Genomic DNA, 13,313 nt, shown 5'->3' with positions numbered 1-13,313 from the left:
GAACCCTGTCTTGAAAAACCAGGGGGGGGGGGGAAGAAATACTTAAAAGACAAAGCAGTTTCAAATTACAAATAGATGTGGTATTATTTTTAAAAAACATTTAGTGTTAAAAGTCATTTTGTACTAGTTGAAATTCTGTAATAAAAAGACTGTCTGGTGGGTTTGGGGGTAGTACACACCTTTAATCCCAGCACTCAGGAGTCAGAGGAGGTGGATCTCTGAGTTTGAGGTCAGCCTGATCTATGGAGTGAGTTTTAGGACAGCCAGAGCTACAAAGAGAAACCCTGTCTCAAAAACAAACAAACAAAAGTCAAAACTGAAAGACTGTCTAGAGTTTTGGAGATGGCTTAGCAGGTAAAGCATTTGCAATGCACCCATATGAATGCTGAGAGGCAGTAATTCGGTGCTTAGGAGGTAGGTAGACAAGGGATTTCCAGAGCAATCTGTATAGTTGGACTAGCCTAATCAGTCAGCTCTTGGTTCAGAATGAGAGACCCTGACTCAAAATATAAGACAGAGAGCAGTCAAAGAAGAAACCCTATGTCAAGCTCTGGCCTTCTGCAAACACCCATGTACACACAAAGACCATCCAGTTTCTAACTTTTGCTTTGGTTATAGTTAAATGAAGAATCCAAATAAAGTTTAATACTGTATCAACTTTAAGTTTAATTTGGGGACTAGAGAGATAGCTCACTGGTTAAGAGCATGTACTGCTTTTGTAGAGGACCCAAGTACCCATACTTATACAACTAACTCTAATTCTAGTTTCAGGGTACTAGACATACTCTTCTGGCTTCCATTGGGCACTTCTACTCCTGTACACTGGGATGGCTAGTTTTATGTCAACTTGATATGAGCTAGAGTTATTTGGGAAAAGAGAGCCTCAATTGAGAAAAATGTCATGACCCAATCGGACTGTGGGCAAGCCTGTAGTGCATTTTCTTGTTTGATGTGGGAGAACCCAGCTCACTGTGGGTGGTGCCCCCCAGGGCTTGTGTCGTGGATGCTATAAGAAAGCAGGCTGAGTAAGCCATGAGGAGCAAGCTGGGAAACAACATTCTTCCATGGTTTCTACCTTCAGTTTCTGCCCTGATTTTCCTCAGTGATGGACTATGTTGTGAAACTACAAGCTATAATAAATCCTTCCCTAAGTTGTTTTTGTTCATGGTATTTTCTCACAAATACACAAACCCTAACTAAGACATACAATACCCCCACACAACCAAGTATTTAAAAATCAAATAAAATTAATTACAGTTAAGATTGCCAATGCAAATAGGATATAATACTTGTAGTCTGACTTTTCTGTCTCATCTGCCAGCTCCCAAAAACCACATGGAATCTTCTTATTAATTATAAAAGCTTACCCGATAGCATAGATTTATTTTTAGCTAGCTCTTGTAACTTAAAATTAACCCATTTCTGTTAATCTATGTGCTGCCCCAAGGCTCGTTTACCTCAGCTACACACTGGATCATGCTCACTCTGCATTTTATGGCATCTCTGCCTTCTTCCTGGCATCTTGTGTACCTGAAAATCCTGCCTAGCTATTGGCCATTCACCTTTTTATTAAACCAATGAGAATGACATATTTTCACAGTATATAAAAAGATAACTTTACAACATTTCCCCCTTTTTGTCTAAGTAAAAAGGGAAGTGTTTAACTCTAACACAGTAAAGCTATATATATTGAGAACAATTTTCAGGTAAGAATTACATTTCCACCAGCAGAGGCAGGTGGATCTCTGTGAGTTCGAGGCTAGACTGGTCTACAAGAGTTAGTTCCAGGACAGGCTCCAAAGCCACAGAGAAACCCTATCTCAAAAAACCAAAAAAAAAAAAAAAAAAAAAAAAAAAAAAAAAGATTTTCCAATGTTTAGTTCATTTGTATTTGGCAATTTGGGGGAAATAACTTTATTATTTTTCTTGCCTTGGTGAGTTTAAAGTTCTGTACCTAATTTATCTTTTATTATAACTAAGGAAAACTATAACTGCTACTATCTAGTCTTCAACTCTATCAAAGACCTGAGAAGGATATATTACTTTAGCAAACAGTAAGTACAGAGCAAGCAACTTCCAAAACTAAAAGAAATGACAGAAACAGGTGACTGATTGCCTGTACAGTCACCCAGTTTTCCTCTGCAGCTTTGGGGCAACCATCTTTTGATTCACAGGTCTAGAATATCTGACAGGCTTCTTTGTGAAGCAGGAATTTTTGAAGCACTGTCTTACCTTGTTTTGGCAAAGGTTGATAGTTGCTTTTCTTTGTGTCCTGCTAGTCCAATTTGGAAGCATGCTGTCAGCAGTCAAAGCAAGGGCAGCCCCTTGCCCAAATGGCTAGCCTGTGCCATAAAGAAAACGAACTTCATATGGAGATTCTTCTATGCTCATCTTTCTTTTTTAAAGTAGATTGGTGCTGCCACGAGTAGCCATATCTCACTGTCATGAAAAGTCTTATATTATAAAGAAAGAATATTAAATCAAAACATTTTAAATGCTATATTCTGTAGGTCTTTGAAATATTTAAAGATTACCTATCTATATAAAATATATCTCTGCATGACTTTGAAAACATACCTAAAATGACTGTAAGTTTGATAGTTATAGATGACTGTTAACCAGTATTTATTGTCCTAAATAGCTTTCCAAGACTAAAACTTTATATAACCTTTTAAATGAGCTATATATGTTCAATACCTTAAATATGAATAGAACAAATATGCAGTATAACAAAAAATAACCTTAAATTTGTACCAATATACAAAACCCATACTAATGTAAAATACTTAAGACTGGTAGTTGCTTTTTTAGTTTAAGAGTAGATTCAGTAGTCTGCCCTTTTATCCTATCATTTCTAAATTCCCCCTTTTTCTTTTCAGAATGAGATCCTTGAGTCTAATTTCCTTTGTTAAGCTTTTTTCCACCATTACCAGTAACAGCTTGTAACCAACCCCTTAAGCAATGATAATCATCCATAACCAACCAAATGACCAAAACCCATCCATTTCACCTTGGGAATGTGGTGGGTGTTGTCTTCTCTTCACTACTTCCTGTTGCCTGGGAATGTGGGAATCTTTGGGGGACCCAGAGAAAACTAGGGCAATAGTCAGGTCTTTTCTAGAATAGTCTATGAGGCTGGACCATCTCAGTCAGCAGTCTTGAAACTGTTCTGGGTGCAGAACTTTAAGGAAACTGCAGCAGAGTCATTCTGAGAGGTTTATCACCTGGACCACCTGTTTTCATTGGTGTTTGGGCCCTTGGTTCTGAAAAAACACATGCTTTCAAAGGTTAATGCCTCCATTAACACAAGTATGAAACGTGCCGTGTGCACAGTCAGTTAAAGATGGCTTTTTATTTTATTTTTGAGCAGGTAAAATATACACCACCTATCTTCTGTTTTTTTTTTTTTTTGTTTGTTTTTTTGGGTTTATTTCTTTATGTCTGTAGCCAGGATTTTCAGGGGTTTTTCCCCAAATCAAACCTGATCCTTTTTAATCTTGAACAAATCCACAACCTTTTGTTTGCTCTGAAAACAAAAGCATAACCTTTTCTCCAACACAACATATTTTTTGACTTCCAGTTTGAAGTTAAGATATTTTAAAAATATTTAGGTTGGTTTAATTTAGTAGTTTCCACAATCCAATGTCTCTTAGCAGCTGTTTGTTCATCAGCAATCAAAAAATTCAAAGACAACACAATAACATACAGGACCCAAACTCCCTTTGTATTTCCCATCTCTACATGGCTTATTTTTTTTCTTACTACTTTACTCATTCTGTAAAGAACTTATTATTTTCAGCTATATTCTGTCTCTACCAATTTTTCCTTAAGCCTATGCAAATTATTAAACACACTGTAGCTTGCTTAGAGGCTTTTTTTTTCCTGTCTGAATCTACTTTATTATGTATCTAACTTTTTCTGTCTTCATGAGGAAAATCATAAATCCGCCAAGGCTGATTACCTCCTGGTGCACTGGCCACTCACGCTCACAGGCAGCTGCTGGGAGACCTGTCTCTGTACAGTGGCCAGCATGAGAGACGAGACAGGAAGCTGTGTTTGGCTCCATTGTTGTGTGTTTATAACCTTTTTAAGCTTCCTCAAGGGTTAATGTGGATATATGTGGCTGGACATTGGATGCCATTTGTAGGCAGATTTTCTGTTCCTCTAGTCAGCTCTCAAATCACAACACAGAGATTTATTATTAATTGTGAAAGCTGAGCTGTTAGCTTAGGCTTGCTTCTAACTACACCTCATAACTTAAATTAACCCATTTCTGTCATCTACCTGGTGCCACATGACTCGTGGCTTTAACCTTTTTTACTGCAGGTCTGTATCCATTGGTGACTCTGCCTTCTTTCCAGTGTTTTTCCTGCTCTGAAAATCCTGCTAGTGATTGGCCATTCCGTTTATTTAAACCAATCATAATGATATGTCTTTGCAGTATACGGAAAGATTATTCCACAGCAATACCTAATTTACTTACTGATAATTACACAAAGAAATAAAATCATCTTTCAAACATTTTTTTTCTTTCTCCTGTTCTCTCCTTTGCCTTGGCTCTTAAAAATGAGAAAAATGCAAAATAAGGAAAAAAAGTCACAGAATATCAGTATCAACCAATGTGAGATGTGTTGTTGTTGATTAAGCAAAATTTAACAATGATTTTGTTATTTTAAGAAACCAGATGAATGCTGGACATGGTGATGCATGCTTTTAATACTAGCAGCCAAAACAGAGGTTGGTAGATCTCTTTGTTTGAGGTGAACCTAGGTTTACAGAACAGTTCCAGGTCAGCTGGGGCTCTGTAGCAATGTCCTGTCTAAAGAAAGGAAGGAAGGAAGAAAAGAACACTTCCATTGTTTGTAGCACTTTACTATTTAGAAAACTAACATTTGCTCATTTATTTCATTCTCTCAGAATCCTTTGCAAGAAACACATTTTAAAAGAGGCAAACCATGCCTGGTTCATCTCTGGGTTTCTGGGTTCTCGTTGTGGTCTTCCCAGTTATCTCATTCAGCTGACTGTTGAGTAAACCTGCTCATAGGTACTCAGTCATGAGATAAGCAGAGGAACATGAGAGTATGGTACGCTTTAAGATGTTCTCTGAAGATGGTGTCACACGCAGTCATTAATCACAAGTGAGAGGTAAAGTTACGATGCACTCACTCTTGCACATTCGATTTTGATTCTAAGAAATTCTGTGAGACATTTACTGTGTCACGCACTCCGTGTCATGCTTTCTGCAGACCAGGCTCCATCTCAGCTGATTCATTGCTTAGCTTGAAAATGCGTCCCAGCCCAGCTTGTATTTCTAAAGAATTATTTGGGTGTGTGTGATATTCACAGGACTATTGTATTTGGACTAGAACCCATTTCTGAATAATAATATTTTGCCTGCCCATATAAAGAAAGTTCTGATTTCAAATTGTGGTTTGAGCCCAGTTTTTGTAGAGAAATATTCAGAATTTCTGAGGAAAGGAGAGCAAGTATTGCTGGAGAAAAAGATGAGTCTTTGGGGACTTGGAATGGGTGTGTAACTTCCTTTTCTTCTAACTTCTCAAAGTTAATACATTTCTTCCCGTGTTGTCTGCTAAGTTCTAAGGTCCCTTTCTTTTCCTTTCTCTACTCAAATGTCACAGTACATTTAAGCCCGTGAGTTTGAAAAAGCCATGTGCATCCCCTATTGTATTAGGTCAGGGACTAATAGTGAGTTCAAGACAATTTTATCTTGTCAATTTGACCTAAACAATGCCTTGGCTTTTTGACTTACTATATAAAAATAACTTTTATTAGAATCTTTGCTTTATGAGTTTTACTCTGAAACTGTTTATTTATCGTGCAAGCCTTTTGTTTGGTTGGATTCTTTGAGTTGAGGTCTCACTTTGGCTTCTCAAGCTGCTCATGTTGGCTTCAAATTCCCAGGCTCAACTGATCCTCCTGCCTTGGCCTCCTTAGCATCAGGAACCACAGGTGCAAACTATAGTGCCCAACTTATTAGAAAAAAAGCACTTTAATTTGTTGTTATTCTGTGTACATATGATATACACTGGGTGTGTACACAGGCCTGCCATGGTGAATATAGGGGCCTGAAGTCAGCTTTGTGGACTCAGCTCTCTCTCCACCTTTGTGTGGATTCCAGAGAAAACTCAGGTCGTTGGCTTACAGAGCAGCACTTTCACCTGCTGGACCATCTGGCTTAGTGGCTCACTTTCTGTTTTTCCTGTTTGTTTCAACTGGAGACAGTGTAATGTAGCTTTATATGTGGTTTCTGTGGTAAAACATATAAACTGTGAGTCCCATGTAATTCTCTCCTTCTTCCCTCTTTTCATCTCTCTTGAGAAAGCATAGACAAGCTTCACTGCGTGTAGCTCAGGGTCCTTCTGCCCTAGGTTCTTAAGTACTTGGGGTTGCAAACATGTACTTCTGTGCCTAATATAATTTTTTGTTTTTAATGACTACCTTGAAATAGCAAAAAAAAAAAACGAATAAAAAACCATTTTCTGTTAAGATTACTTATTGGAGCTGCAGAGATGGCTCAGCATTTGCTCTTCCAAAGGACCTGGGTTTGATTCTCAGCACCCACATGGAAGCTCACAACCATCTCTTAACTCCAGTCCCAGGGGATCTGTTGCCTTCTTCTGGCCTCCATACGTACCACATGCATGTGGTACACAGACATGCATGCAGATAAAATACTTATCCACTTAAAGGCAAAATCTTAATAAGATTATTATTATTTTTTTTATATGTGTGTGTCTCCATGGGTTTATATGCACCATGTGAGTACATGTCCGTTAGGGCATCAGATCCCCTAGACTAGAATTCCATATGGCTGTAAGACATCATGTAGGCTCCATGAATTAAACTCAACTCCTTTGCAAGAGCAGCAAGTTCTCTTAACCACTGAACCCCATGAAATTAATTTTTATAATATATTTTTAATAATAGGACCTCAAATTATTATCACTTTGAAGTGTAATCAGTATAAAATTAATAGTAATAGACACACTGAGAAAGAGAAGGTTGCAGGGCTAGAGAGGTGGCTCATGGGTAAAAGGGTTTGCTATGCAAGCTTAAAGACCTGTGTTTAGATCCCAGAACCCATGTAACCAGGCCTTATGGTTACACTTGTTCCCATAACCCCAGTACTGTGGGGCTGGAGAACACAAGGCCTTCTCGCTTCAGCCAGAGACCCTGTCTCCAGGGACTAAGGCGAGAGTGATAAAGTGATACCTGATGTCCCTGTCAGCCTCCACATGAGTGTACAGGCACAAGTGCTTCCAGTGGGGAAGGCTGGGCTGTTTCTCGGCTGCCATCTGTAGTCCTGGAGGAGGTGATTTACACTGATTCCTGCTCCAGCTTGCTGTTCTGGTGTTTTTCCTGTGGCCAAGAGTTCTGTCACATCTAGAATTTTGCTAGGTAAGCGACACATGCCTATAGTGTAAAGTATTTGAAGAATCTAGAGCAGTGTCTTTTACTGAGTCAGACTTCAGTAAATAGGTCCCTCCTCCACCTTTTATATCCAATTTAAATTCCTTGTTGGAAAGATAGGAAAGTTTTAAATAAATATAAAACTTTTATATAAAAATCCAAAAATAAACCTTTGTTTTTATAATATGGCAAGCATCTCTATTTTGGTAAAGTTAGCCTATTATATGAATGGCATTTTGTATTTCAGAATTTTGCAATTTAGAGAACCACAAGCCATTTCAAACCTTTAACGTGAATGCTTTATATTTTCATTTAGTACTGTAAGTCAGCATTCTAGTCATTATATAGGACAGAATGGAGACAACAGAGAGACCTAATGTGTATTGGAGGAAAGTCACGAGAGGAAGGAAGTTAGGATCTTCAGAATGAGGAGTGGTTATGAGTCAGTAGAGCTGTCAGTGAGAACTCTTCATCAGAGGGAGAAAAACAAGCAGGATTCTGTGGGAAACAAGAGCAGGAAACACCAGACGTTTATGGTCAGTTGACTTTTCAAAATGGTGCCAAAAGCATGGGACTTCACCATGTAACTGGAGCAACTGCTTTCCCATGAAGAGAATCGGGTGCCTGCCATATTGAACACCTGTCTCATACCACACACAAAAATGAACTTGGTAAGGATCATGGCCCTAAATTTTGTATTCAAAACCATAAAAGCTCTTAGAAGAGGTAGGAGTAAATCTTCATGGTACTGTGTGAAAAAACCAAAAAGAAGATAAATTAGATAGGCTTCATAAAGATTTAAGACTCTAATGTTTCAAAAGGCAATGGGAAAGAGACATGGCACACAGAATGGGAAAAGTAACTGCCAGGCCTAGTGCCTGGCCAGGGACTCAGCTAACCAGCTCCTGTCAGGGAAGGAGTAGGCATGTGCTCCATTATTGGACCTCACATGCAGTCTCCTCTGCTTTCTTCTAGGATGATGTCTTGTGTTTCCCCTTAAAACCATTGAGCACCTCTTTCAGCTCTGCTGCCCGCTTCAAAGTGGAAGGTGTAGACTGTTGGATGCAGAGGCTCTTCAACCAAGAGCTCTTGATCCTTGGCATGATTAGCTTGTGCATAGGACATCTCCTGATTTCATTTTAAACTTTGCTTTTAAAAATTCCAACCATTTTACAGGTTTTGCTTATTTTAAAGTACAAATTTAGAAATCACCTAAACATATTTAAGTTGGCCAACAGCATTGTAACATGATTCACATGTTAGCGCTCATGCTTTTAATTTCCATTGCTGTTTTTTTTCCCCCAGAGTGCTCTGCTCTGTCAGCTGTCCTAAGCCATGGTGTTAGCTGGTTAGAGACTCGTTTGGCTCACCAACAACAGAGCCCAGGCAGGAAGACAGAGCATGGAAAACCTAAAGTTCTCCTTCCCATTGTCTCCCATTAAGTGAGAGTTGTTCTGGAAATACATCATGTGAGCAGGTGGTGGTGGCTTGTGCATTTCTGAGCAGGTGGAAACCTGTTGTGAGTTTTACACTTCTGTTTTACTGGAGACAAGACATGTGGAGTACTGCATCCCTTGCCTTCTAGGTAATTTCTGCCCAGGTTTCCTGAACCAAAAAAAAGATGATCGCCATTGGCCATTTCCTAGTAGAATAGGGCACATACATTTCTAAATAGGTCTTGCTGTGTGTTTGTCCAGGCTGGTTGGCTAATACTGTTTTTATCCACTTCCTTGTAAACAGTTGCGCTCCACCAAGAGATGCTGGACGATGCACAGAAGAAACTGATGAACTTAGTGAGCAGCACAGAAGGAAAAGTAGACAAGTGAGCTTTGTCTTTTGACTCCTCCTGGGTTACAGGAATTGCTGTCAGGGAACAGTGGAGCTACAGCAGAGGTGTACACCTGACCACGTTTTCAAGAAGCAGTTTGCTTTTCTTACAGAGTGAGGTGTAGATAGTTGTCACGACAGCCAGTAGAGTAACTTACCTTCTTTGATTTTTAAAGTCTGTTTCTCCCAATTCATTTCTTTTCTCAAAACCATATTCAAGAGTTAGAAGAAAAATCACTCCTGCAGAGTGGTGTCACATGCCTTTAATCCCAGCACTAGAGGCAGGTATGATCAAGACTAGCCTGGTCTATAGATCAAGTTCCAGGATAGCCAAGGCTACACAGAGAAACCCTGTCTAGAAAAAAATTATTGCTTATACATGAAATACTTAGAAAGTAAAAGGTTTATTTTTAATATTCCCCCCCCCCCTTTTTTTTGGAGACATGGCTTCTCTGTATAGCTCTGTCTGTCTGTCTTGGAACTCACTTTGTAGATCAGGCTGGCCTCAAATTCAGAGATCTGCCTGCTTCTGCCTCCCAAGTGCTGGGATTAAAAGCGTACGCCACCTCCACCTGGCATATTTTTCCCTCTTTACTACCCTTAAGCAAACATATCTAGCATGTTTAAATGTTTAAAGGTTGGAAGAGGCTGCTTGTTGGTTCCTGGCCGCCTAGCCAGCTTAGACCCAGAATAATCACACAGAAACTATATTAATTAAATCATTGCTTGGCCCCTTAGCTGTAACTTCTTATTGGTTAACTCCTATATCTTAATTTAACCCATTTCTATGAATCTGTGTAGAGCCATGTGGCAGTTTCTTACTGGCAAAGTTTTGGCATGTCTGACTCTGGTGGCGGCTCCATAGCTTCTCTCTGACTCCGCCTTTCTGTGTTCCCAGCATTCAGCCTAGCTTTCCCTCCCTCCCTAAGTTCTGCCTTGCTATAGTTCCAAAGCAGTTTCTTTGTTCATTAATGGTAATCACAGCACACAAAGGGGACCCCCACATCAGATTAGGTCTAAAATCTAGTTATCCATGCAATAATATCTCACTTAATAGTTTAAAATTTAAGGTTTTATTTTAAACTTTCAGTAAATGTGGTTGGGGACATATAACATCTCCATTTTCATTTCTCTTGCATGTGAGAATCACCTAGTCAGGTCTTGAAAATTGCTTATGAGATACCTCCTCAGTTGATTATGAGTCTGAAGACTTGGTGGGCTAATAAGTGATTTTTTTAAAAAAAGTATACATTTTGGATTGTCTGAAATATTCCTAGTTAGACTTCTTTAACAAGCTGCTTTAGAATACCTTATTATTCAATTTTTATAATTAAGCCACTCATTGTTTAAGTAAATGTTTAAGTTTGGGTATACTTATGTTAGTAAGGTAGGCCATGTTAGGTAGGCCTAAGCTGTTTCTGCCTTGATTTTCCTAGAGTCCTTATGAGAAACCTCTTTATTGGTCATTTCCATGCACCTAAAAATCAGCGTCATGAAGTGCTACAACTGATGGGCAGCATCCTGGGTGTTAAAAGGGAGGAAATGGAGCAGGTAACTAGACAGCAAAACCACTCTAACTCCCCCTTTCTCTTTAGTTCTCTCATTCTCTGGTCTCCCCCACCCCACCTTTCTTCTCTTTTTCTCCCCTTCACTGGGCATGGAACCTACCATGTGTTTCACATGTTGAGTAAGCATTCCACCACTGAGCTACATCCTGGTTCTTATGCTAAATATGTTTATAATTAATTATCTTTTAATAGGGGCATAGTAGAAAATGTCTCTTTTTAATGTATATATAACAGGTTTAATACAATTTTCTTAATCAAAGAGATAGATTTGTTCAGTTTGTATTGATGTTAGTTTAGTTTACAATTTACAAACTAATTCTCACATCAGACTGTTGACATTTTTGAGATGTAACCGTGCCCAGAACATTTATTTCAGATTGTGCCTAGGGGCATTATATTTTCTCTATATCTTCTGTCAGTAGTAGGAAACATTTAATAGAATTTGAATTATAAAGCATGATTTACTGTTCCCTGAAATCACATAAGAGAGGTTCTTATTTTTCTTGTCTTATGTGGTAATATTTTTCTGTTTGAAAATGTTCGTGCAGTTGTTTGCTGAAGATCAAGGAGGTGTTACTCGGTGGATGACAGGATGGCTTGGAGGAGGATCGAAAAGTGTGCCCAATACACCTTTGAGACCAAATCAGCAATCTGTGTTTAATAGTGTAAGACCCAGTTCTACTCTTGCTGAACATGAATAATGAAATGATTAAATATCACATTCATTTGCATAGTGACAGATTTCTTTTTACATCATCTAATACAATCATAGTGATATAACCAAATATTTTCTTTCAGTCCTTTTCAGAACTTTTTGTTAAATTTCTGGAAACAGAATCTCATCCATCTGTCCCACCTCCAAAGCTGTCTGTTCATGACTTGAGACCACTGGATTCTCCAGGAAGAAGGAACGCTCACACTAGCACACCCGGAAGTACCAAAGGTAAACCTCAGTGCTGAAAGTCAGACGTTTAACTTATGACTTAGATTTATGGTGACACTAAGTTTTCAGTGCTTTTTTTTTTTTTTTTTTTTGATTTTTCGAGACAGGGTTTCTCTGTAGCTTTTGGAGCCTGTCCTGGAACTAGCTCTTGTAGACCAGGCTGGCCTCAAACTCACAGAGATCCACCTGCCTCTGCCACCCGAGTGCTGGGATTAAAGGCGTGCGCCACCAATGCCTGGCTCGTTTTTAGTGTTTTTTAAATATGTAATACTGCTTCCAAAATTCTAATATCACCAAATTTGGGTTTTATGTGTTGTGTCTTGTTATTTATTTGCTTTAATTAATGTCAATAGAATAAAATGTTTTCACTTATATGTCAAAATAATTTTTTGTGAGAATCATTTTGTCTACATGAGAAACCTTTCGTTGGTCACTTCCACACAGCTCCAGATCATATATATTGTAGTATATTTATAGTCATTTGATTTTATTCCCTTTATCAGTGTAAGCCGGTTTTAATTACTCTCCTGGAAATGGTGATGAACTAGTTACATCTTTGTTTTGTTGCCGGTTTTCATTTCTCTCTGATGGCAGTCATTACTAATCAAAGTTAGATGCACATAGTTTGAAAATCATTTTCAGCTTTGGACTTCTTATATTCAATAACCAAACCTTGTCACATAAATAATAAATGTAAGGTTGGTTCAGTTAACTGACCTAATCCAAAGAATGTGGACAAGCACCCTTAGTGGCAACGATCTGTCTGGAAGGAAGTGGTTGGTGGCTGCATGTGTATATAGTTTTGGTCCCGCTGAGTTGTAAAGTCCTTATTTCATACTGATGATATTGGCATATAGTAAAATTTCTGGAGTTGAAATTGAATTATCCACGAGACTGTGAACCAATTCTCTTTTTTTTCCCATATAATTTAAATTTACATATTTTAATTTGGACTCATATATTTTAGTATAGAGTTAAGGTATATATCATATGCTTTATAGTTCATATCACATACCATAGTTAAATTTGAATAAAATATTAGAAAAATTCTGTTTTATAATTTTTAAAACTTCTTTAGTTAAGACAGATGTTTCTGATTTTTTGAACTTTTATATGAAGGCGAGGTAATAAAGTTTATCTCTCACTAAGATACAAGGTTTGGCTGCTGAATTCAGTAAAAAGTCACTTAGGAGGTACAGACTGCTGAGGACATTTTTTTTTCATGTTGTACTAGGTCGTAGTTCCTTAAGAGAGATTCTCATGTTCTTCAGCGAAAAGTCTGCTCATTTATCTGCATTTCCTATCATTCGCTCTCCCTTTCCTTCCCTCCCTCCCGACCTCCCTTCTTCTCTCCCACCCTCTCTTTCTCTTGCTTTCTTTCTCACCATCTTCCTTACCTTCCTCAGCTGAACTCAGCTTGAGTGTATATATCAGTCAGAGGTGAACTGTGTTGTGGCAGAGTTTGCATGGAGGATACAAGCAGGTGTTCCTACTGTATTCACCAGTGTGCGGAGCTTAGTCCCCACGCTGCATTCATCATTGTG

At 38.5% G+C, this 13,313-nt stretch overlaps 1 protein-coding gene across 2 annotated transcripts in view; it reads left to right on the top strand.

Annotated features, from left to right (window-relative positions):
- The window catches only part of Trip11 (thyroid hormone receptor interactor 11), a 76,744-nt gene that overhangs the window by 56,512 nt on the left and 6,919 nt on the right, over window positions 1-13,313 (top strand). For both annotated transcript variants that reach the window (XM_013346023.2, XM_026780743.1), the window contains 4 exons: window positions 9,172-9,253; window positions 10,695-10,809; window positions 11,375-11,491; window positions 11,625-11,769. In XM_013346023.2, the coding sequence (XP_013201477.1) occupies window positions 9,172-9,253; window positions 10,695-10,809; window positions 11,375-11,491; window positions 11,625-11,769 (459 nt within the window). The remainder of the gene's footprint in view (window positions 1-9,171; window positions 9,254-10,694; window positions 10,810-11,374; window positions 11,492-11,624; window positions 11,770-13,313) is intronic.

This window comes from Microtus ochrogaster, chromosome 1, assembly GCF_000317375.1.
Source record: "Microtus ochrogaster isolate Prairie Vole_2 chromosome 1, MicOch1.0, whole genome shotgun sequence".
NCBI classification, from domain to species: Eukaryota; Metazoa; Chordata; class Mammalia; order Rodentia; family Cricetidae; genus Microtus; species Microtus ochrogaster.
Note: the sequence above shows the minus strand (reverse complement) of the source record. Positions and strands in the feature narration are given on the sequence as shown.